Consider the following 26,564-nt stretch of genomic DNA (forward strand, 5'->3'; position numbering starts at 1 on the left):
TTTGAACTATTTAATGATGTTTTTCATTGGCAATTTTTTTCAATAAACCACCTAATTATTAGAATTGGATATGTGAAAGCTGTTACATAAAATATCAGTTGGTCATTTCATGGTACTTAAATAAGCATTGAAGGTTTTTCATATTCTATCAATAATGAGTAATCTCCCTGTATAAAAGAGGATTCATTATTGTTTTAATTTTTTTCCATCTCTTGGTTATGTTTACATAGCTGTTTATAATTTGCAATTAGCAAAGAACTTAGGAAAAACTGAATTTTTTTGGATAATGGACCATTTCTGTTGATATAAGGAAAAACTAATCAAAGCTTCATTTCAATTATTTCTAAAATATTAAAATTTATGAAACTATAGCTAATTTCAATTTGAAAAAACAGTGAAGCTTTGTATCAAAGTCAAGTATAAAATCATCTTATAATCTTCTATTATTTCATTTGTTTTCTTTTACTCATTCCTACATTCCATAGATTAACCATACTTTCTGCCTCTTGCTTTATATGTGGGAAATATTGTTCTTAATATTTCTAAATGTTATCATTTTCCAGTCTATATTTTCAGAAATCTCTGCAATTGTTCAAAGTTAAACATTTGGGAATGTTCTTGACACATAATCAGTAAACAGTTAAAGGGAGCTTTCTTTTCATTTGCTTTTAAATCACTTGGTGTGCTTCTCTTATAAGTTACAATATATAATCATATACTGCAACAAATTTACCTTCTCCAGACCATGAGTTCTCATCTTAAGGAAAGTCTTTTATTCTAATTTGCAACTCCATTGCTTTACACATGTAAAAAATAATAAGTCTTGAGTGAGTGAAAAGAATCTATTATGACAAAAACCATGGTAGATGGTTAGTGAGCTTTTAAATGTCTAAGAGTTATCCTGTTTTGCTTTTTCTTCATTCTTGTTTTTAAATGTTTGTAAGATTAATAAGGTTGATGTTATAAGTATTTTTTTGTTTGATTAGAAACTACAAAACCAACTGCTGTGAGTAGTTCTCTCTAAATATTCAATTATGCTAGAATCCAAAGGATTTGTCTTTATCTATTTGTAACTTTTGAGAATTTCTCCATAAACCCCAAGGTTGGGAAGCAGCTGGTTGAGTGCTTTTGAGTTCTCTTCACTTTTGTGTGAGAAAACAGTTTATTGTCTTCTCTTTTAGACACAAAAGTAAATATTACAAAAACTTAGGTAATGTGATTTTATAATGAAAACTATTATAATATTTGTGGTATTTTAAAACATCCATTAAACTAAAAAAAAGTTGGTAAGAATATAGAATAGTGATTAGTAGAGGTTGGAAGGGTTTAAACTAAATCCAGTTTCAAACTAATTGAATTAACATTTGAGCTGTGGTTTTGTAGAGCACTGTAAAAATACTTAAGAAAAGGGTCTTGTAGTTTACGTTCCTAGCTCTTCCCTATACTAAAATGTTAGTTCTTTAGGAAATTTAAAAAAAAAAAAAAGTATGCCTACTGTCTCCTGTCAGTTTAACTTGATATTGATTTTTATTTTCTTTAAAAGATTTTACTTAGTTTGGTGACTTTTTCTTCTTCTTCTTTTTTTTAAAGTTTAGTATATCCTCTCATGCCATATCCAGACTTCTCCCTAGTCCAAATACAGGCATTGATTTAAACCAGTGCATTTTTAAAAATATAGTATTTATTTGAAGCAGTCAAAATTTGGAAATTTTAGATTTATATCATAGATTCTGTGTGTTGATTACTTTAAGGTTAGAGTTCTCCTTGGCTAAAAGAATACACAGGTTGTTTTATGTTGTATGACCCTAGAATAGCACATTAAAGTAAATACTTGATTTTTAAAAGGATATTTTCATGTTTTAAAATCTAAAAAGGAGTTTCTTTAGTAGTTTAGCAAATAGGTTGCATTAGTGAAAATTAAAGTATTTAATATACGATGCTAAAGGTTACTTACTTCTACTCTCGTATTTTTATGTTCATATTGCATTTTATTATTTATAATATGGTAGGATTAAGGTAGAGTTAGAGATTCAGAATTATAATTTAGGGGCTGAGGTTGTGCCTCAGTGGTAGAGTGCTCACCTAGTGTGTTCAGGGCACTGGGTTCAATCCTCAGCACCGCATAAGAAATAAAATAAGGGTATCATGTCCAACTACAACTAAAAAAACTTGAAAAAAATTATAATTTATATGGAGCACTTAACTGGTATATTTACTAAATAATTTGCAACTTAAATACTTACCAAATATGAAAAATTTCATGAAAAAAGGTGGTTTCAAAACTGTACAATTTTGTATTATATCTTTAATATTAACTTTATAAAAAAATCAATAGTCTTCTAGAACTAAGAATTACTTTTGGATTTTCCATTGAACAGTGTATTAAATGTTTCCTTCACAGAATTGGGCCTTACCAATTTACGAATTTCCAGCACTGGTTAAATTTTTGTACAGGTTACCAAGAAATGACACACCCCTTTTATTTAATAAGAAGAGTGACAACTACCACTTTCACCTTCCTAGCCTACCCACTCCCCCTCCCCCATACAAAATGCTCACATTTCGCAGGTCACAGAGAGTACTTAGAATTTAATTCACTTGTAAGCAATGGGTTTTTCAAAATACAAATAAGTGTAATGGGAGAATTTTCTTCCTACCATCAGGGCTCCTGGAATGTTAGCCTCAACTCAAAGGTTCCTTTGAGCATTTTGTGTTACTTAACAGGAAATGAAGAATTCTGCTTCATATTATCTCTTCCCATCTACAATGGACCACTAATTGTCTAGATCCTCTTGTGTTTCATTTCTAGAGAAGTTGCTATGAGCAGGAGACATTATTGGAAGGAGAAAAAGAAAATTCTGTAGATTCTCTCTTCTTATTTCTAGATGGGGCAGGAAGAAAGAGAGAATAGGTAACCAACCTACTCAGAGAGCTAGTACCCACATGACTTTCCAATACTTCAAAATGTGATCATACAGACATTGCGAGCCCTCCCAATATCACAGTTTCTGAATTTCAGTACAATCATAAATTAATGTTAATAGTAAATATATTTTCATCGATTTGGTTTATTCCTTATTAGTGAGATTATTTTACCATTGTACAACTGAAGAAACTTAAAAAAAAATTTAAACAATGGTTATACTCACCCACTTTACCTATGCTTAAGAAGGTATAACCAACCAACCTAGCAAAAGAAACAAACAAAAACCTTTGTACCTAATGTCTAAAAACATTCTCAATTGCTTGTACTGTTCTTTTTGAGAATCAGTTGAGGTGTTTATTAACTGTATTCTGTTTGTTCCAGATCACATTTTACTTTTTTTAACATGGAGACAGTTCAGTGATTCTTTTCCTTTTCTCCTGGTCTATTTCATTATACTGTGTCTAGTAAAGTGATAAAGCGAGAGAACTCCCGGACTCTAGAGAAATTAAGCTAGAGTTTCCAGAATAGTTACTTATATAACGTTTTAAGATAGGCAGTTCGGACAACTTGTATAAATAAGAGTTTAAAACCATTTGAACAAAATACGCTGCACTAAACCTAAAAGACTTTGAAAAAAGTCTTTACTAAGCAAGATAGTAATTAAATAGATATTATCTATTTTTAAATAAAATAATTGACATGTTTCTTTTTGTCTTTTCCCTTCTTTTCTTTTTTATAGAGATAAAACACAGTATAATAAAAAGTAAGGTTCACTTTGACTTGCAATTCTGCTTATAGAACTCATATTCATTCCTTATGTCATTTCAGTATGATAATATCAAACTAATTGTCTTCTCCGCTAAAATCTTTGAACATGGAATACTCATGGTTTCTTAATAGCTTTACTTAGTCACTTTTTAGACTTGCAGAAATTAGTTGCCAGCTCTCAAACAATGCCCATCTACTATGTATCTGCATATATCTAATATGTGAACTCACATATTAGATTGACCATGTCTAAAATGTCCACCATTTTTTAATACTTCCAAACATATTAAATGTCAACATGTTAAAATACATCAAGAATAATAGTTTAAAAGCACATAATTTTACCTTCTGAAATTGAGATCACATTCTAAATATATTAGTAAAGACACGAGAAAGTTTTGTTTAACTAGGCTGTCCTTTTCTGGTGACATTTTTGGGAAAAGGTCTTAAATTCCCAAAATGAATCACATTTCTTACTGCATGAGTTATTATACTAACCAACACATAACCTCAAACTACATCATATAAATGTCTTTTGTAGTGTATAATCTTTTCCTCCATTCTCATCTGTTAAGTATTTTAAAATTAGAGATATGATTTTGCCTTACACTTTGAAAATATAATTTTACAGAAAGCCGGTATTTTAACATCTTGTCTATGGCCAGTCATCTTGATGACCATCTTGTAAAAAAAAAAAAAAAAAAAAATGCCAGGAGACTATCCCCTTCCATTTCTAGAATGTCAAAAAGCTCATTAAGTGCTTCTGCACATTCTGATAAAATAGAAGTGACCAAAAAATTTCATCGTGAAGCCTCAATATCACATGTATGCAAATCACATCACTTTGTATGATTATTGTTTAAAGTTGCACAGGATATTCAGTGAATAAGAACTATTTATTTTCTTCTGTAAAAAAAAATCATCGGGTGAATAATATTTTCCAAATTTACATTTTACACGGTTAGGTATAGAGATAGAGTAGTAAAATCTTTAGATTAGTAAAAGCTTCATATTTGTAGAAGATGCTAATACTTTTGTAGCTTCTAAAGTTCCGTTAACATCTTCATAGAAATCAAGCTAACTTGAAACTCTATTTTTCAAATTAAAGTGCCTAAGAACTAGAGGAAACACACCTTTTCCATGATTCAAAACATCATTTGATATACTGTAGAAAGGATAAGAGCTGACACAATCAGCTCTACACATTGGTTATCATATTCCCCACCTTTTTTTTTAAGCCTCAGGGCATTTTAGTTGCAACCAAATTCAGGGGCATAGAACAATCAAGGGACCTAGACAATAATTCATGCTATTCTTATGGTAAATCCAGCTAATTCAAAGAGCACTATTTTCAACAGAGAATTGGTGCCTTCTACAGGAAGGTAATTTTTTAAAAACAAACATATAAAAACTTACCTGTCATACTTAGACTTGAGAGATTCAGTCTCCATATTTACGTTCACATCATCTATCCCAAAACTCCTCCCAAATTCATTGTGCATATTTTGCAGTATGCTCAGATTTGGGTTTCTGCTTTACCTAGTTTCTTGTGTCCATATCTTTTTTTTTTTTTGGTTGTTTTAATTTTACATAATAGTGGCAATGCAGTTGTTTAGTACTTCTTTTTTAGTAGTGTCATGTGAGATTTAATAATATCGTCACTTATTTTCATCATTGAATTATTAGGAAACACAGTCACAATAGTCATAATATAAAACTAAAATAGTCCAATTTTTATAGAAAACCCAACAGTTTACTCACAGGAGAAGTTAAAGAGGGCTCCTTATCACAATACATTTAATTTGCATATTTATGTCACCCAGAATAATGCAACAATGCATGATCCAGTTCATTGGGAACTACAAATCATGCAAACCAACATAGCACCCATTCACTAAAAATGGTGTTCAGATGATTTTTTAGACTGTTGTATGGATTTTATATTTTTCATCCTTCTGTACTTCTCTTTGATATCCAGGGCTTTTCTTGACTTGAAGAAGGTTTTATCAGAATGCAAAAATTTAGTGTTGCAAGTAGGACTGTTACTGAGCAAACCCAGTTGGTTGGCCATTCCACGTTAAGCATATCTCCACTGCAAATAAGTGAATGATGTTGGTAAATTATTTACTCTCTGGGATTCAGTTTTAAGAGCTTCTGATAAAATATGACATTTTAAAAGTTATATGTTAACTATTATTAATAATTTTATTTAACTCAGAAATGTGAAGAATGAAATTTTCCATCTTCCTACCTTTATTTAATGTTTTTATCATACCTCAGATATTTCTAAAATCTTCTTCACTATTGCTTGATGGTTTCATTTTCTTTAAAAATTTCCGATTGATTTCCAATTATTCATATATAATCAAATTTAATCCTTTTTTTTTTTTACTTGTACCTGAATTTAACTTTGAGCTACTGTGAAGTACTTAGTTCCCACATGTTTTTATTATTTTCTTTTCTGTTTCCATTGTTTTGAAAGTTGTGGATACGGTTCACCAATGTGATGAAAACGTTTTCTTTCTAATTCACAGCAAAAAAAAAATCACAAATACATTAGAGTGGGCTATATTATACCTGTGTAACTAAAGAGATTTTGCTGAATAAGTTCTATTAAGTCCAAAGGACAGTTGGGCATTAGGAAACTTTTATAGGCTCTTACTTGCTAAGTAATGATTTTTTAGTAATGATTAATTGTTTTGATTAATTAACTATTTAAAAAATGAAAAACAGAATTATATTGTCCTTCTTAATGTGTTTCTCAACTGAGACTTTTCGTCTTGTTCTGCAAAGGAAATTTTAATTTCTTCACACCATTGATACCTTTACTTTCCTAGGAGCTTATGAGATGACCTTTTTGTCTGGCATCCTCCTTCCCAAGATTTAGAAAAATTGCAGGAATTTATTTCACAGAGTTCGTGCCACATTTATTAGAAAATAGGCTTTACTGAATCCTCCTGGCTTCAGTGAAACAGTTCAAATCAATGTTTTATGCTTATGTGATACGTTAGTAGTAAAGCAAATTTTCACGTTTGCATAAAAATCCTCATATTAGCTGTACTAAAAATAATCAGTTCACGATACACTTATGAGGTGGTTTAAAAGTCATATTTTTGTGCTTTAACAAACAATATTCAAGTAATACTTTCTGTATGCATTATCATACAGAAAGTTATGCAGAAAGTAAAACAGCTTCTTAATAATTAATTACTGGCCTATAGTTCATAATTATTATGATTGCCTAAGCAGTATTTGGAAAATGCAATTCTCTTAAAATTGTTTTTTATAAAAGAAAAACAATTATCTTAGAGGGATTCAAAGTTAATGAGTAGAGTTCATGTCTTATGTAGAAACACTTAACGTGAAAAGGAAAAGAAAAAGCTATTTCTCTATCCTGTTTGCCAACTCATTTTTTTGATGAAGTTAGAAATTTCACAATTCCCTCATGCAGTCTTTCTGTACTTAGATTGAGTTATATAAATCATGAAAAGTCACAATTACCTATTTTATGAACTTGGCCTTAATTTCCTTAAATATGTGTATGTACTGGCGTACTTGAATTTTGCACGGATGGAGTGGCTTTCATGAGGGATGATTATTTAAACCATCTTTCACCATCTCTCTTCTTTTTGTGGTATTTGAGTACCCCATGAGCAATCCTCAGTGACAAGACAAAACAGATTGGTTGAGATAAAAATAAAAGAAAAATCAAAAACTTCCTGTAGATCTTACAAAACATTTGGCATTTCAAATAGGAACAGAAACTTCATAAAAATCTGAAAAGTAAATATCATTTCATGCAAGTTTCATTTTGAGAGGGTAGAAGCATTGAAATTCTAAAACCCTTTGGATGAATTATTCTACCATTTTCCTCCAAGGTTTTCTGTCAAAACTCCCCATTTTCTCTTAGGAAGCTTATTTTTCATGACTTTACTTTTTTGTTGTTTACTTATTTTTATTTATTTTGTTTCCTAAGCATTCTTTGCAATAAGTTGTACTGGTTTAAGGTAAAATCCTAGAAAAGAAATTTTAAATGAAAGTCTTTGTTACTTATCTTTTTTTATTTATAAGTTAAGGATACATGCATAGACGAAAGTGTATCCCTTCCTACATTATTATTTAAGTCATAAACAGTAATGAAAGGGAAATTTAAATTCTAAACTTAAAACATGTCATCTGCAGATTCTGTGGGCATTTTGTGGCCTTAATATATCAGATGCACAAATAATAATAATATAAACTACTTTCGAATGATGTTTGGTGTCCTTAGTTAAAATATTACTAACATTATGATTATAGAATTTTGATTATGTAAATGAAATTTGGTTTTGAATATAAAAATACAGACTGTATTCTAATTAGAAATAGACATACTGGCATTCTTACTTCAACACAACAACCTGAAGACTCTGATACTCCTAAGTGGTTGAGGCTTCTGATACTCAAAAAGTAAATGATAGACAGTGCAGAATTTATGATTATGGCTCTATTTAATGATTTTTTTCAACTTTAAGATGGTGCAAAAGCAGTGCTTATTCACTGGAAACTGTCCTATGAATTTTGAATTTTGATCACTTCCCAGGCTAGTAATATGTGGTATGATTAATTTTCATAATGTTGGGTGGTAGCAGGAAGCCACAGTTCCCAGGGAGCCACATCACCACTAGGGTGAACAACCCACACTCTACAGAGTACTGTGTCACTAAACTATGATGTTCTGTAAATACATTTCAGTTTATGATGTTTTCCATTGAAGATAGGCCTATGGGATGTAATCCTACCATAAGTTGAGGAGCTTCTCTATAGTTTGTTCAAGGTAGCAATTACTCAATGGGGGAGGGACAAAGTAAAATCCCCCAAGAGTTATTCTGATATTCTCTTATTTACAATTATACTTTTACCTCTATTTTTATAATGATTTGATGGCTTCACATTTCAGTATATATTATGACATTAAAATGCAACCAACATATCATTCTCCAGCTCTAATTTTCTTCATCTTTGATTCAAACATTTATTTTATTTTATATACATACACGTGTGTGTGTGTGTGTGTGTGTGTGTGTGTGTGTGTGTTTCTCCCTTTGAGACTGAGTCTTGCTGTGTTGCCCAGGCTGGCCTTGAACAACTGTGCTAAAGTAATCCTCCTGCCTCAGCCTCCCAAATAGGTGCCACAATACACTCAAAATTTTAGTACAAGTGATTGGGGAACCAAAGAGTTCCAAAGTTTGTACAATGGGCAGTATGATACAACTTACAATTTGTAATCTAAATCCATTGTAGAATAGAAAAATAATTATCCTGGGCACAGTGGCACATGCCTGTAATCCCAGCAACTTGGGAGGATCACAAGTTCAAGGCCAGCGTCAGCAATTTAGCAAAGCCCTAAGCAACTTAATGAAATCTTGTTTCACAACAAAAGATAAAAAGGACTCAGGATGTAGATCAGTGGTAAAGTGCTTCTGGCTTTGCCTAGTTCAAAGGGGGCAAAGGGAAGAGAAGAAGGAGGAAGAGGAGGAGGAGGAGGAAGAGGAAAGGAGGAGAATTAAAGAAAGACTCAAGATTCACATCCTCAATCAACTGATTAATTGTGAATCTAGCATCTGGTTTTCTAACAGCTGGTTTATTGGTGATCCAAAAAAAAAAAAAATTATTTGGAGCTTACTTCCTAGCAGGGGAGTGGGAAGCAGAAAGTTAAAAAAGAAAAATTAATAAAATATAGAGTTCAGGTAGGTGCTGAGCAGAAAATATTGCAAGGAAAGCAATAAAGAGAGAATGGGGGAAAGGTGTTTATAATTTTAGATAGAGCAACTCAAAGCCCTCTGTGACAAGGTGACATTTGTGAAGGAAAGGAGGGCAAGTAAGCCAAGCAGATATGGCTTACTGGGAGACTACTCCAGCCAAGGCCACGTCAAATGCAAAGATTCTGGGCTGCAATGTCTATGAGGGATAGAGCAAGACAACAATGCTGGAAGGGTAGAAATCTCATAGGACTGCCTGGGTCTTTGTAAGGACTTCCAGTGGTTGGTTGGCTGGTTGGTTGGTTGGTTGGTTGGTTGGTATTCTCATTGAGGTGGGAGACACTGAAGGCTTTGTGATGTTGTTGAACATTTATTTGAAAAGAATGTCTCTGCTCTGCTGAATGTACTGGATAACAATGACAATAGAAATTAATTAATTAGGAAGCTATAAAAATATCAGGTGGTTTCAACGAAGTTGGTACAGTTTATGTTATGAGCAACTGTCCGATTTAGAAGGTAGAATCTATAAGATCTCTCAACCAATTAAAAGGTTTTTCTGTGTGTGAAAGAAATACAGAAATCAATAAGACTCCTAAGTTTTTGTCCAGAATACTTCAAATAATGAAGTTGCTGTCTCCTGAAATGGGGGGATCAGAGGGAAAAGCAGATTAGAGGGTTGTAGGAGAAAAGAGAACAGGATAAGGTCAGTTTTTGACATATATTATTTAATAACATTAAATATCTAAGTGGAGATTGGATGGATGTTGAAGCTATACCAAGAGTTCAACCCTCAGGAATTTGTTCTGAAAGGAGTGGGGTATATAATTAGTTAAAAGAAAATATTTACAAAGCATATTTCTGTGTCGTGCATATTTCTAAAAGATGAATATGATCCTTGTTCTTTAGGTGCATGAGAGTGTGTATAAACCATGTTACAGGAATTGAGTTACATAGTTCTCACAAGCAGGGAACTTCAGAAATAGGAATACTTGTTCCATTAACACATTGTTACAACTTTTCCTAAGAGTTTTACTTAATTGGCCAATCTCTTGAAGGGAGTTTTGTTGTTGTTGTTTTTGTTTGTTTGCTTTCAAGCACTAGCCTCCTGGAAGTTAATGATTTTAGATAGAAGGCTACTATAAACAAGGCTCTTTAAACTTTCATCTCTTATTAACAGTTAAAGTCCATTGTTCTTTTCCTTTCATCTTACTGATAAAATTTACATTTTGAGTTATATCAGATCCCAGTATTCATCATCTTTCTTCTGTGTTTGAATGTTTTTTACTTTTGTTTGAGATCTGGTATTCTTCTCTCAATAACTTTACGTGGGGTTTCTAAAGGACCTACTAAGACACCAAGTAACGCATTTTAGTATTGCAACTGCTGAAAGATTTTGGGATCTTTTATTTATTTTATTTTTTTCTGTTTCATTCTCTCTCTAACACTACACCTGCCCCCCTTCCTTTTCCCTTTCCTTTGGTATTTAAAGTCTTTAGGATATATTTGAGAAGGTATTAAACCTGCTATATATTTTTTTCCATTATTGGAGACTGCTGTGCTGCATATTGGTGCTTGATCCTCAATTGTAGCATCTTTTCTTTGAATCAAACGAGAGCAAATAGCTCTCTATTCAGAGAACCCAGTAGCAATAACCACTCTCCGTTCTCAAATAGTAAAAGTAATTTTAAGCTGTCAGAGACCCAACCCTACTCTAGAAGTATCCCCTGGAGAACAAAGCAGTTAACACAGTTTCATGTGGTTTTCTTTCATGATTTGTGTTTCTTTGGAGAAATACACTCTATAGAGTTATACAGAAATATTTCAGAACTGTTTCACTGGCAGTTCTAGAAGAAGTCTTCATCCAATAACAACTGTTAAGTCATATCCAGCAGCATAAGAAGTATTATGATTCAGATTGCAGCCTGGAGGTTCACTTCTGATAATTTCTACATTCCAAATAATCTTTGAAAGCTTGAAGTTTGAAGTGAAAGACAATAAACAGAAGGCTTAGATATTTACATAATTTTAACAGGAGTACTCACCTTGGTTGGTGTGGACAATAATTAATTGGTCACTTCCATCCTAAATCAATGTGTGATCTACACAGTTGAAAAAATGTATCCATTAGGAAAATATCTATTGTTATCCACTCAGAGTTTTTCTAAGTACATGTTTATACTTTTGCATATGTTCATAAAAAATTAATGTCATCGATTTGTATCTTTTAAGTTTTTTTAAATAAATGATCTCATCCTGTTTAGATTCTTTTGCTGGTTGCTATTTTTTTTAAGTAAACCTTATATTAGATTTTTGAGAAGTATCCATGTTTGTAACAATAAGTCTAATATACTGATTTTCTACTTAAGAATTACACATTTTAACTTTATTTACTTATGTAGTCCTCTACTGATAGAAGTTAGGTATTTAGGGCTTTGCAGGAAACCTAGGAAGATAAAAGTAATGGACATCATAGAGAGTTTCTCAACTCTGCTCTGTCACCTTGGCACACGGCTGTGGTGGGAGACCCTGAATTCTAAAACCTTGAGGAATGGGTTTTTAGTTTGAATGGGGTCAAACTAAAACAGAATGGACAGAGACTTTTGAATCTTAGGATAAACACAAAAATGAAATAATGGACAGACCAAGGAATGAGGCAGTCCATGACCTTCTTATCATAGCCCAAAATGGCAGTATCATGAAGCACAGAAGTGTATTTGTGAACTTTTTCTTGTTTCTTAGCTCTATTATCTGCTTTATTCTGTTATTAGGCATAGTGATTCAGAATACTTACTTTCCATCTACATATAACAGGTTTCATTCATTTAAACCCCTTCAAGGATCAAATTTCCTGATCTCCTTAAGCCATTCAATATGAATATAAATCCAATGAATATCCTCTTTCTTTTAGATCTTCCCACTAAATAAATGGTACACATATGTGACTATTCATGAGAATTAACTGGGGATTTTTATAAAAATGCATACTTTTATGAACTCAACTTGTAAATTCTGATAAAGAATTTATAAAACCTAAGAATTATATATTTCACATACAAAAACAATCCTGAAGTGATTCAAAATTGAATTGAGACACCATTTCCTTAAGTGTGTAGCTTAGTTTTTTTAATAGAGTATTCCCCAGAGGGAGCTGTATGAAAATTAATTTTAAAAGTAATATAAGTTAGAAAACCAAAGTTTTTCCTTGAAATCTTTGGCCAAATTAAATGGATATGAGTCAGCTATTACTATCCTGAAAAGCATTTGCTAAGAAAGCAGCAAATGCTATTGACATTGGTGAAGATGCAAGTGATTCACACTTCAGAGGAAAGATAAAATGCTCTATTTGTGAAAGAGAAATTTTTTTGTATTGTAGGTATGGAGGATATTTTGTGGGTTATTAAGATCGTGTTTCCAGGCACATATGAAACTTTATAATTGGTTATGATGATTACAACTTTTTTTTTCCTATTGTGTTTTCAGCACAGTGATGCAGTCCATGACCTTCTTTTGGATGTGATTACATGGGTTGGAATTTTGCTGTCTCTTGTTTGTCTCCTGATCTGCATCTTCACATTTTGCTTTTTCCGCGGGCTCCAGAGTGACCGTAACACCATCCACAAGAACCTCTGCATCAGCCTTTTTGTAGCAGAGCTGCTCTTCCTCATTGGAATCAACCGAACTGACCAACCAGTAAGCCACCTCCACTGACATTAGTAAAGAATTCTTGACTTCCAGTTTTCCATATTGCCAATACTGAAAATAATTACAATTGAAAGTATATTTTCTTTCATTTAATAGATAGTACTTTTCAGATGTTACTCAAGTTTTTCATTTTTCATGTTACACTGTCATAAAATACTAGTAAATATTGTGAATGAGATGCACATCTTTTATTTTTATTTTTTTATTTTTTTGCTTTTTTTTATTTGAACAGGTTTTGATTTTTCAGTAAAACATACAGGGATTTTCCAATGATCATTTGCTTCCACATACGCATAGTCTCCTCCTTTATCAATATCCTTCACCCAAATGATACATTTGTGACAGTTGATGAACCCATATTGACATATCATCATTATTATTATTACTGAAAGTCCATAGTTCGTAATTTGTTAGAAGTCACTGTAGATGTTTGTATATTTTATGAGTTTGGACAAATGCATAGATCTGTTTATTTACCCTTATAATATCATACAGAATATTTCCATTGACCTGAAAATTCTCTGTACTTCTTGTGGTCATTCCTCCCTCCCTTTGAAGCCATGGCAACCACTCATTATTTGTATTGTCTCCATAGTTTTGCCTTTACTGAAATATTATCCAGTTGGAATCATGTAGTTTGTAGCTTTTTCAGATTTGCTTTTTTCATTTAGTAATATACATTGAAGTTTTCTCCATGTCTTTTGGAGACAAGATAACTCATTTTTTCATAGTACTGAATAGCAGTCCATTGTCTAATATACCACTTTATTTATCCATTTACCTACTGATAGACATCTTGGTTGCTTCCATGTTTGGGTAATTATGAATAAAGATATTATAAACATCTTATATGCAGGGTTTTGTACAAACATATTTCCAACTACTTTAGGTAAATATCGAGGAGTGCAGTTACTGGATCATATCCTAAGAATATATTTAGTTCTGGGAGAAATTAACAAACTATCTTCAGAAATGGCCATACTATTCTGAATGAGATTTACATTACTTCCAAAATTTTCTTTCCTTTTTCATAAACATTTTTCTGAAGAACTGCATATCTTCATTGTCTTTTTCTTAATTTTTAAAATTGTAGTGCTGAATCTTGGAGAATGTTTAATAAGGTCATTTGGAGAATGGAGAAATATCTTTTCAAACAGAATTCTTATTTTTTCAGCTTTATAATGTTGAAAAGATAGCTAATATTATCTTACACTTTGCATCTCAAAAATAGTTTTTCTAATTGTCACATTTTGGCAAAGATTACAAACTATGGGTTATTTTTAGAATATATATGCTTTTCCCAAATTTTGTTTGGTACTTTTTATTTCCTTGGATACAGTTCACCTCTTTAAGTGCCAGCTTCGTTCTTGAATACTTCCTACATTTAGTCATTACTGAGGAAAGAAGGAAGAAACAAAGAACAAAACAAACGGAACTAGCCAACTGTTTTGGTAAAACCAAACAGAATATATAAACAATAGACAACATCTTACATTACACAGATTTTGTGCCCACTTAAAAATTTTTGAGGTCTTTTCTGTTTAAGATGAATAATTATGGTACTAGTTTGTTTTCATGATTAAAAGTGCAATGGAGAGAAAACTTATTCTTAGGAGACTTTTGAGTATAATAAATAATTCATTCACTTAATACTGTTCTTTAGTATGTGCCCATGTGCATGGTGTACTTTATAATACAAATGCAGTTGGATTCATACTGTGATTACACATTCATGATTAATGACTGAAGAGGTACAATTATGGTGAATATATTTGTAATTGTTTATCATATACTTATGTGGCAATTTTGTCCCTAAATGTATATATATGAATAAGCAATCAAAGTACACATTCCTTTCCCCAAAAAAGTAAAGCCCTACAATAACAAAAATTAATAGCTGAAGTTCTAACTCTAAAAGGCAATAAATGAAAAATTGTTTTATTTTTCAAGAAGAGATTATGTTATTCTTTTCTTAACCTGCAATTTAAATCTGTTTGATTTCTTTTCATTTAGAAATATTATTTTTATTTTTACTTCCTGACATTACATATGGTACGATGAGCTTCACTAAATATTGTCTACTGCAGAAATGTGGTTTTTGATGAGTCACATAAAGAATAGTGATTGAGGGGCTGGGATTGTGTCTCAGAGGTAGAGTGCATGCCTAGCACGCGCGAGGCCCTGGGTTGGATCCTCAGCACCATATAAAAAATGAAATAAAATAAAGATATGTGTCTACCTATAAGTAAAAAATAAGTATTAAAAAATAGTGATTGATATGAAAACACCTGGATATAGTGAAGCTCAACCAAACTTATCTTTCCTTTTATTGCTGATTAGGTATCCTCTTCTGCATCTATCTAAGGCTTGAGACCGGATTTCTCTCTCTTTCACATCTCCTTCATGTCATCTTTCTATCTCAGTGACAGTGACCTACCCTTTGTCACATTTTTCTATCCCCATCCCTGTTTTGTTTTTTGTTGTTGTTGTTGTTTGTTTGTTTGTTTTGGTACTGGGGATTAACCAAGGGGCACTTAACCACTGATCATATCTCCAGTCCTTTTCATGTTTAATTTTGAAATAGAGTCTCACTAAGTTGCCCAGGCTGGCCTTGATCATGTGATCCCCCTACTTCAGCCTCTAAGTCACCGTGATTAATTAAAGGTGTATACCACCATGCCTGCTTGTCACATTTCTTTAGGACCAGACTTATCAATAAATTAATCCTATTCTTAAAAATTTCTATAAGGTGCTGATGTTTGCTAATAGGAGTTATAGAATTTAGTCAACACTTCATGTAAAAAGCAAGAACTCAAAGCAGTGAGAATTTCAGGAGCTGAAATGAGAACGGAAAATTAATAGATGGTCAGCAGAAATTTACAGTACGTTATATATAAATGCCAGATGAAGTAACACGTGGCTCTAATCCCAGCTACTCAAGAGGCTGAAGCAGGAAGATCACAAGTTCAAAGTCAACCCAGGCAACTTACTGAGACCCTGTCTCAAGAATTAAAAAAATAAGAAAAAGACTGATGATGTAGCTTAGTGGTAGAACAACCCTTGCTTCAATCCCTGGTACCAATAAATAAAGAAATATTTTAAAAATAGCTTTCAGGATTATTTTTTTTCTCCTGGTCCTAGTCATATGTATGCTAATATAAATAAATAAATAGAAAGATAAATAAATAAATAAATAAATAAACAAATAAATAAATAAATAAGAACTGTTGCTTCATTTGGCTAATCTTGTTTAGAGTGGTACATAGTACATTGACAAAAATCCCAGGAAAGAAACAAGGCAGGGAATCAATAAAGAAGCAATTACTAATAATTGGTAATCTCATCATAAAAGATTATCATTAATTATATTGTTTTATTTTAAGAAAATTTTTTTCCCCTTGGTTTTAATGTTTCTCCCTTTTTTACAATTAAAGAACTTAGAGCTGGAGATGTAGCTCAATGGTAGAGCTCTTGCCTTGCACACGTGAGGCCCTGGGTTAAATTGCTAGCCTCAAACGACAATAACAACAACAAAAAAACCCCAATTTACTATATTAGTACACACATGACTGACCAGGAAAAAAAATTCCTGAAATCTATTTTTAAAATCTTTAGACTAAGCTTGGTGGTAATTATCCATAGGCTCTTATTAGAATTTTTTCCTAAGTGTTGTAATTTGTCCTTATTCTGATGCTATGTTGACATCCCTAAGCCATTATTGGTATTAAGTACAGATTTCAAAGATCAAACCATATTTAATTCGTGTCTAACACTTGTATTTTGAAGATCTTCTCTGGATGACTTCTGCAGACCTACCTCACTACCGCAATGTTGATAAACACTCCTGTCAGTTTTTCGACGTTGACACACACTCATGGGGCAGATATTTGACTGACTCTGCTCATCTTCCCAGATCGCCTGTGCCGTTTTCGCTGCCCTCTTACATTTCTTCTTCCTGGCTGCCTTCACCTGGATGTTCTTGGAGGGCGTGCAGCTCTACATCATGCTGGTGGAGGTTTTCGAGAGTGAGCACTCACGGAGGAAGTACTTCTACTTGGTGGGCTACGGGATGCCCGCGCTCATTGTGGCTGTGTCTGCGGCTGTGGATTACAGGAGTTATGGGACAGACAAAGTGTGAGTGGATGGCTTTCTCTCTCTTTTCTCCTTCTCTTTAAATCTAGTTGAAATGAGCTTTCATTGGATTCTCTCGGTCTTTGTATTAACTCACAGAATTAAAGGAAGGATCTGGAAAAGCAAACGGATATAATTCAATGTATGATCACATTTTTGTTGTGAGGTGGGAAAAAATGGCAAACACAGCATATGTTTTCTAAATCATAACCTCAGGTAATGATAAGAATGATAATTTTGTTTTTTTTCAGAGACTTGAGATATTTGTACAATAAAGAGCTAAGTATATGAAAAGCTGTGGGTTTTCAGAGGACAGAGCAGTTCCTGACACAAGTGACATTTTTTCCCTGTCATGTGACTCCTAATCACTAGAAAACTTTTTATATCATTAATGGAAGAATTCTAAGAGCTAGAACAGGTTGCATTTCCCCCCCACCCCTTTTTTTCTTCCTCTTACGTGGGTTTTGGAGTGTAGTGATGAATTTTAATTTCAGTATAACTTTAGGTTAGTGAGACCAACAAATAGAGATGTCCAGCTACTGAAAGAGTTCAGTTAAAAAGTTTTTGTAATCCACATAAACTATTAAGATCCAAGAATGAGTGAGGCTTTCAGCAGAAAAAAAATAAAGATCAAAAGAGATCACTGATGGATATCCATGTTTGGGACATAGACCAGGAAAGGAACAGAAAAGTAAAGAAAGAGAGGAGAAAAGCAGCACCCCAGAAATAGAACCGGACTTTGAGGGTCAAGGAAAGTGAAAACAAAGTTTCAAGATGGTGGTTCAAAACCAGTGATGATTTCTGTCAGGGATAGTTCATGTAGGATGAGCATCAAAAAAAAAAAAAAAGAAAAAAAAAAATCATTTGACCTTTGCAACAGCTGCCTTGAGAAAGTGCCAGAAACAGAAGCCAAATTGAAGGTATAAAAAGATACGTTAGTCATAAGAAAGCAAAGTCTTCAAGTATTATCCATATCCTGCAGTAATTTGATTGAAAAGTAGTGAAACTGTTAGCTTGTGCAATTACAATAATGAAGAAGGATTTTAGAAGATGAAGTCTTAAGCATGTTTAAGGTGAGAAGAATCAAATTGATAGGAGATTAACAGAGAAAAATGCCTTGTGCCTTATTTGTATTCAGTATGTATAGGCTGAATGAAAGGGAAAGGTCTTGGGGGAAGTACAAAATACTAAGCACAAGATTAGAAAGATTTTTATTTAATATTGAACGTGGCTTTAAAATTCACCAAGTAGGAGGGTTTGGTGCTGCATGCCTACAGTCCCAGCACCTGGAAGGCTGAGGCAGCCTGGAAGGCTGACCTCTTTCAAGGTCAGTCTCAGCAATTTAACAAGACCTTTCTTAAGATAGGGCTGGGGATGTAGCTCAGTGATAGAGTGCTTGCCTAGCATGTGCAATGCCCTGAGTCAAGTCCCCAGCACTGCCCAAAAAAATTCAAAAACAAATGAATGAAACTCACCAAGTACATGGTATTAATCTTACAGATTAGAAAATCAAGGACCACATAAATTAATTGCCTTGCCATGGTTATACAGCTAAGATAGTTTCAGACAAGTGATAATGAAAGTCAGGTTTATTTCAAATGAAGTACTCCCTACAAATGATAAGGTAAATTTTGAAGCAAAGAAAAGTTTTCATCAAGTAGACAATGAGGATTTTTATTGAGTGAATAGGTGAGGTCACATTGAAAGGACAGATTTGAAAAGCTGTAAAGTGAGCACTACGGAAAAATGTGTTCAGGAGCCAATTAGACTTTAATAAAAAGATTTCCAAGCAGCATTGAAGGCTCAGATGAGGTTAGATAACATCAATTTGTACAGAAGTTAAGCCAAATTTCATGATTTTCTACCAATATTCAGCAGCCTGAACATGATGGCAATAAAGCAGCTTGCTTCCCAGAAATGAGGATCCATAAAGAGGAAGCAGCAAGGAGAGGATGCCAGAATTTGGGGGAGCATAATAAAAATACCATATGTGTTGGTGTATAGGCACTGATACAATTAAAAGAAGACCATCTAAATTTTGTTGAGGTCTTTTTTTCCCCCTTGAGTACAACAACAGGCTATATAACACCGTTTGTCTGAATGCAATTAATAACAAGTATTTTTTAATCTGGCTTTGTGAATTTCAGTTAAAACTCAGTTTATTCTGTGGATCTCAGAAATAGTTGTGAAAATAAACTAAGATATGAAAAAATCTGAGGTTGACTCTAAAGATATCATAGGTGACAGCCATTAGACTCATCATAGATTAAAACAAAGAATTTGTTTATTGACATAATTCACATACTGTAAAACTTCTTTAATGCATATACTTTGATTGTTTTTGTTATGTATCTATTGTTGTGCATTCATCACCATTAATTTTATATATCTATTAGCCTGATAACAAACCCACATAAGCAGTTACTCTTCCTGGACCTCAGGATTTTACATTTTGATTAATGAATTCTCCCTCTAAGAAATTAACATTATATTATTTCAAATATTTGTCTTAAACAGTTCAATTTCATTCTCTTGAAGGTCCTGATTTGCTTTTGTTTTTGTTTAGTATTGATTTTATTTTCTTTTTAGTTATTTGCATATATTCCTGTTACTGAGATGATTCAACTTGTTTGCTTGTTTTTTTAATCATTCATTTTGAGACAGATGTCATATTTCTGGATAGTAGAAATCTGTCTTTCTTGGAATCAATAATATACAGTCTCTTGTGACTTTGTTAAAGCTTTAGCCATCATGGCTTTAATTTCCTGCACCATAACTGGAAGGTCTCACTTACTGATATTATTACTTTGTGGGAATAGAAGCTAATTTATTTCCCAGTCACTGATTTAAGCAAGCCCTAATAGTTCAGTTTTACAATTATCATTATTTCCAACCCCTCCACAAAGCAAAACAGATATTGAGAAAAGGGAAAAATAGATGAAAGCAAGAAGAGAATAGGGAAATTTTCATTAAAATTCTATCACAGGCAGACATGAAGTGTTTTAATACCTCAGTTGTACATTTTAAATAAATTGTCTATGGAAAGGCATTTAAAATACATGGAAAAATGTTTACCTCTAGTTTTTGTAGTTTATCCAACCCAACATCTACACAGTGATATTTTGCTCATTGAAGAAGCAGGGATTCAGAGAACCATTATTTAGTCCATGGTGTTTACCTGAGAAGTTAAAATGAATTTGACCTATTCTCCTCATGGCTTAATCACATATTCTTTAAAAAGTAAATAAATAAGCAATGAATTATGCAGCATTTTTGCATATCAAAATATATATCTTGCTTTTTATTATCATATCTGTCTTTGTTATTCTGCTTTCTGTTACTGCTGTTTATTGCTTTCATTTTAACATGTATGGTCTCTCCCAGGTCCTACTCACCACATGACTCCTCATTCACGTTAACTGCTGTTTCAAGTTTGTTTGAGTTTATTTGCTAGTGCTACCTTCCTATATGCTTTATTGAATTTTTTTTAAAAAAATCTAGTATAAACTGACATGAGCCAGACATTAGAGAAATATTATTAGCTATTTTCCATAAATTTTTATAAAGTTCAATATAGTAAATTTTTTGTCTTGGAAGTCTTTTACACTAATTTTTGAGATTAGCATGATTCTTAAATTTTTACTGCTTGATCTCGCCCACTTAGAGTACGTTTCCAATAAAACCATTTAATAAATATTATAATCATCCACATAATCGACATTTCTCCTTTTTCTCCCCTGTGTTTAATTCTTTTATTATACTGACACTGAAGTCTCATGTGTCTGAAATCTTTAACAAGGATAATAATTGCTTGCATTTCTAAAAAGTAGATAATCATATCAATGGAAAGAAATACAGTCAGAGATAAAATGCTTTTTGGAGGTTAAATAAATGCTATTTTGATAAAGATAGAGGTAACTCATATTTTGTTTGATGGATTATGATGAGTTTTTCTATGAAATGTTATTAGGGCTATTGAATTTATTATTACATACAAAACACATACTCACACACAAAGCATTTTGAGATGTTGTTTATTTGGCCATCAATTTGCAATGCTTATAAAGAATCATCATTTTCTGATGTCTGTTTAACGAAATCTTTTTATCTGACTGACATATACTCACAAAGATCTACTTAGAATAACATTTGAACACAATAATCTGACATTTTAAAATATCCATTTAAAGAACTAAATATCATTTTTTAAAAATAGTACTCTGCTAAATCTAAATTGCACTGTTAATAATGGGCATTTATTTCCATTTTTATCTGTTTTCATTTATTCTCTTGATCTCTCATACTTTTATTCATTGGAATATTCAGTGAAGCCATTAAATAGGATACTATCAGAGATAATTATAGCAAAGATTGGCATTGACATAACAATATTTCAAACTGGATTGTTTTAGAAATTTGGTGCTAAATATTTTGGTATTATCATCTTAAACTAATCAGTTCATTTAAATTTTAGTTACTTCAATATTACCAAAAATGTAAATACTTTGAACAGTAATTTTTTTACTTAAAGAGTAAAATCGTATCAAGATTTTATAGCACCTTCCTCCCAATCTCTTGTATACAATTGAAAAAGCAGTAGATGAGTGGTTTGGAAGAAAGGATAAGGAATTAATGTGAGCAAGGAGAGTATTGAGAAGGAGTTAAACCCCAGAAAATTGGCTGAGAGAGAAAATCTGATCTAGAAAATTGGTGAAATGGTTCTAAAAGTGTGGAATGAGTTAAAAAAATTATAACCAACCAAAAATTTTTTAGTAGTAAGAGAATAGCCAAACTCTTAAAAAGAACTTAAATCAGATTGTATGATCTGAAATTGTTGTAAATCATCTACTGTATCTTGCATGTGGCTCCCAACTTATTAGCTTAAGAGAAGTTCTAAAAGGGGTAGTTTTTGTTAGTTATAAGCCTCAGATATCTTTATTTTCACTTCTTCATCTCACCACTGTAAGTATTTGAGTAGAAAAATTATTGTTGACTTACAAAATACTTATTCAAGATAGGGAGTAGACAAGAAACATTAAACTTGATAATATCTACAAGATATATGCACAGATTTATTTTATACATTTGTTCACAATATATAGCCACTTAACCCTACTCAAAAGTCATACTTTGGAGTATTTTTCTAAGCAACTATTGTTTAATATTGTAAAACATTCTTATATATTTGACATGAACCTTTCTGTATGACATTTACTTACTGGATATATTATCACTATGTGTGTTTGATTATAGTTTGGCCAGTCAGAAATAATACAGATAATGAAAAGGAATTTTTCAAAGACATATTAAGTTAATCATCTAATATGTATATGGACAGCACATATGTGTAGTTATAAATTATTTTATTAAAACCCAAGAGCATGTTTTCTGTTTATGTATATTATAAAGTGGGTTTATTTAGGTCATCATTTTATCACCCTGGAATCCTATCAATGGACATAAAATTATCACCATATGTAAGAATTCTGGGAGTTGAATATAAATTTTTCTATAAAGGAATTATCCATACTAGAATTGTATTAGACATCAACAGGACTACTTTCCTGTTATTTTAAAAGTGCAACGAAATGTTGTACCTAAAGTTAAATGTTGGTCATCAGTTCTTATTAGAACCAAAGAGGTATCAAAACTTCCACAGCTTACATTACATATCCAAAGATAACTTTATAATATATAATGACTTCATCCTCTAGTATGGCTACATTAAAAAATATTAACAAATAATGAGGATGTGAAGGAATCATAACTGTCACATTGTTTGTGGCAATATTAAGTGGTCACCTTGCTACTGGAGAATGAATGTAGTTTTATAGATTTTCAGAATGATAAACAGCAACCATTTGGCCCAGCAATTCCACTCCGTAAATATTTACCCAATAAAAATTAATATATATGTCCACATTTCAATATCTACCAGTGCTCAAAGCGATTTTATTTATGTTAGCCCAAAAGTAGAAACACCCAATATCCATCAATTGATGACAAGATAAATGAAAAGGGACGTGTCTATACAATGGAATATTATTTGACAATAAAAGTAAAGTAGCAATACATGGTAAAAATGGATAAACTTTAAAAATATTATGTTAAATGAAAAAAGTCAATCACAGCGGACAACATGTTGAGGGTTCCCTTTTATATTAAATGTTCAAAATAAACAAATCTTTAAATACAGGGAATGCACTTTTTGCTACATAGTGGGAAAAGGATTGGGTTTTTGTGCCGGGCAAGAGTTATGTAGACGAAGGGAATGACTTGATATTTTCAGAGTTTCACAGGTGCAATGAAAATGTAAAATAAGTTTATTCTGATAGCTTTTCAACTCAAATATATTAAAAATAATTACATTGTATACTTCAAATGAGTGATTTATGTATATAAATTATATTACAGTAAAGATGTTTAATAATATTAAATTTTCACTACCAAAATGGGAAATATTTTTATTAATCTATATTTATATTTAGAAAAATTTTTGGATATTTTTGTTAAGACATATTTCAATAACCTGTGCATTATGCATAGCACATTAATTTCTCATGAATTCATTGGGAATTTATTTTTATCATTAAAACTATAGCTTTGGACTAGGGATATAGCTCAGTTGGTAGAGAGATTTTCTTGCATGTACAAGATTGTGGGTTCAATCCCCAGCATCACATAAAAAAAAAAACAACAACAACAAAAAAAAAAAACTACAGCTTTATTTGGCTTTTTATTTTCTTAGAGAAACATCCAGTTGCCATTAGGATTTTGGAATCAGGTAGGCTAAAATAAAATTCAGGCTCAAGTACATATAGCTCCATTTAAGTCATCTTAGTTTCCCCGAGTTTAAGTTTCCTAATCTGTAAATAGGGGGTTATTATAATTACCTTACAAGAAAATTGTAATGTTTAACAGTGTAGGTGTGAATATATGAATCTTTGTATCCACGTATACTTAGGTATTTGTATGGGCATGTGTGTGTGTGTGTGTGTGTGTGTATGGAAGTATGTATGTAAGTAAAGTATCTGGCTTATAAAACCATATATTAAATTGCAATTATTATTATCACTGATTCTATTATTTTTTTAAAATGAAGAAGTATAAATTTATGATTGGCAACATTATTTTTAATTATAAAATAAGTTATATTTAAAAGTATCCACTTTTTGAACAATAATTGCAATTTTTATAACACTTTCTATTAACTTATGCAAGAGGGTTCATTGGAAATACACAAACATTTAATATTAACAGAGTATATCAAATAGTAGTGTTGTTCTTACCTTTGCAGTCCCTCATAAGAATGTAAGATGTGTTTTGTTGGAGAAATACAGAAACTCCCTTTAAAAATAATAATATGTTGAGGATATAAAGAAAATATAACCTATATTTGATATGTGAGAGCTAGTTTTTAGTTTGAAGATCTAAAAGTTGTGGCTGAATTTAAATCCTAGCCTTGACTAACACTGACCAAATTTCATTTCTGTATGTCCCCAACATTTTTTAAAAAATTCATGCAATGTGTATGGTCACAAATTATTTTGCAATTAAATGCATAAGAGAAGAGTACTGTGATAAAAATGATATAAAAAAATTCTTAAGGCACTATTCACTAAGGTTAGAAATAGATTCATTATTCTTGAAGTGTATATATATCAATCTGTTTTCCCCTTCTTTCTTTCTTGCCTTGTTTCTCTTTCCTCCTTCCTTTACTCTCCCAAACTTGTCAGATAGACAGATAGAGATAAAGCACAAATATCTGCACATGTTAGGGAAAAGGAGATTATATAGCTTACAAACTCTCATAAACAGCTTGATATAATTAAGCCTTGTAAATTTCATGGTCTAATAGCAGCCAAAGATTGTTTATTGGTTATATTTAAGACTCACCATGGATAGTTTAATCTGTGGTTTATCATCATGTAGAAAGTAAAGCAAACACCACTGCTAATTTACATTATTTCAGAAAACTTTGGTTGATAGTCAGACATCTGCTTTGACCAGAATGAATTAATCTAACAACAAAACACAGTGTCCCAAAGCATCTTAATGGCACTACATTTCTGACTTTGAATAAGAACCTACACTCTGGTAGTATTATTGGTATCCAAAAATATTGTAAAACATATATTTTTAGGTGACACTTATATATGTCAGGTAGTTGGCCTTATAATTTTTTAAATATAGAATCATGCCTTTTAAAATGACTAATGAAAATAAAATGATGAGTTGGTTAGGAGATAGAAGAAAATAAACTTTAGAAGTAATATTTTCTGTTGTCCTATTCTGAGAAGATAGTTTATCCTGTTTTGAGAAATTATCTTAATTTGTTTGTCTCTTTTCTGAGTAATCAATGAAGGGGTATTCATTGGCTATGTAATTGACTTTTTAAATGGGAGAATGATATTGGTAACACATTTATGATTAATTTATTGATGCTTCTTACATTTGGGAATAGAACAATTGCAGAAAAGAATAGCAATCTGTCCTTAATGGCTTAGCACTACTTCTTTAGGCTATTGAGACCAAGAAACTTATTGATTCAGTAAGTCTGCATTTTACAAATAACATTATGTTGCTTTTAGTATTTGAAAAAAATGCTGTAGAAATAATTTAAATGACATATATGTGAATTGTATGAATGAAGCAAAAGACAAGTCAAGGTCTGTGTTATATGACAAGTTCTCCTTTGAATTCTAAAATATACTTGACATTGAAAGGATTTTAGTATTCAAATAAAGATGTTATGTCGTCAGAATGCATTTAGTTTTTTAACCCTAGGACATATCTTTTGTTATAACACTTTAAAAAAAAAATAAGATGTATAGATTCCATGTATTCTGATTAGATTTTATGTTTAAAAGAGAAATTGAGGTATATTTTAAAAATCAAACAAGAGTGACCTATCAAAATTACTAATTTCATAAGTTCAATGTTATTAGGAAGATATATTTCAGATAAACCACCTTATTTTTCAATAGCAGGAATACTTGGTCATTTGTAAGCTGATTATTATTTTTTTTTTAGTGTGATAAAATGTTTCTCTAGTTTTGTCTAATAATCTGACATGGTCTTCTCTTAACCAATAACCACATGTTGAATTCTGTTCAAATGATACTTAGTGGCCAGATTGATAGAATATTATGAGGTGGAATATACGTGCCCTGGCATATATGTGTATAAATGTGTGTGTGTGTGTGTGTGTGTGTGTGTGTGTGTGTGTGTGTATCCCATATAAAACCTGTCTTCACTTCAAAGCCAAGGTGAACTGTTTCAATATTGCACAATGA

At 31.8% G+C, this 26,564-nt stretch overlaps 1 protein-coding gene across 6 annotated transcripts in view; it reads left to right on the forward strand.

Moving 5' to 3' along the window:
* Positions 1-26,564, forward strand: part of Adgrl3 (adhesion G protein-coupled receptor L3) — a 395,548-nt gene that overhangs the window by 298,750 nt on the left and 70,234 nt on the right. For all 6 annotated transcript variants that reach the window (XM_076865221.2, XM_076865222.2, XM_077110223.1 and 3 more), the window contains 2 exons: positions 12,916-13,125; positions 17,051-17,271. In XM_076865221.2, coding sequence (XP_076721336.2) covers positions 12,916-13,125; positions 17,051-17,271 — 431 coding nt within the window. The remainder of the gene's footprint in view (positions 1-12,915; positions 13,126-17,050; positions 17,272-26,564) is intronic.

Source organism: Callospermophilus lateralis, chromosome 8 (genome assembly GCF_048772815.1).
Source record: "Callospermophilus lateralis isolate mCalLat2 chromosome 8, mCalLat2.hap1, whole genome shotgun sequence".
Classification (NCBI taxonomy): domain Eukaryota; kingdom Metazoa; phylum Chordata; class Mammalia; order Rodentia; family Sciuridae; genus Callospermophilus; species Callospermophilus lateralis.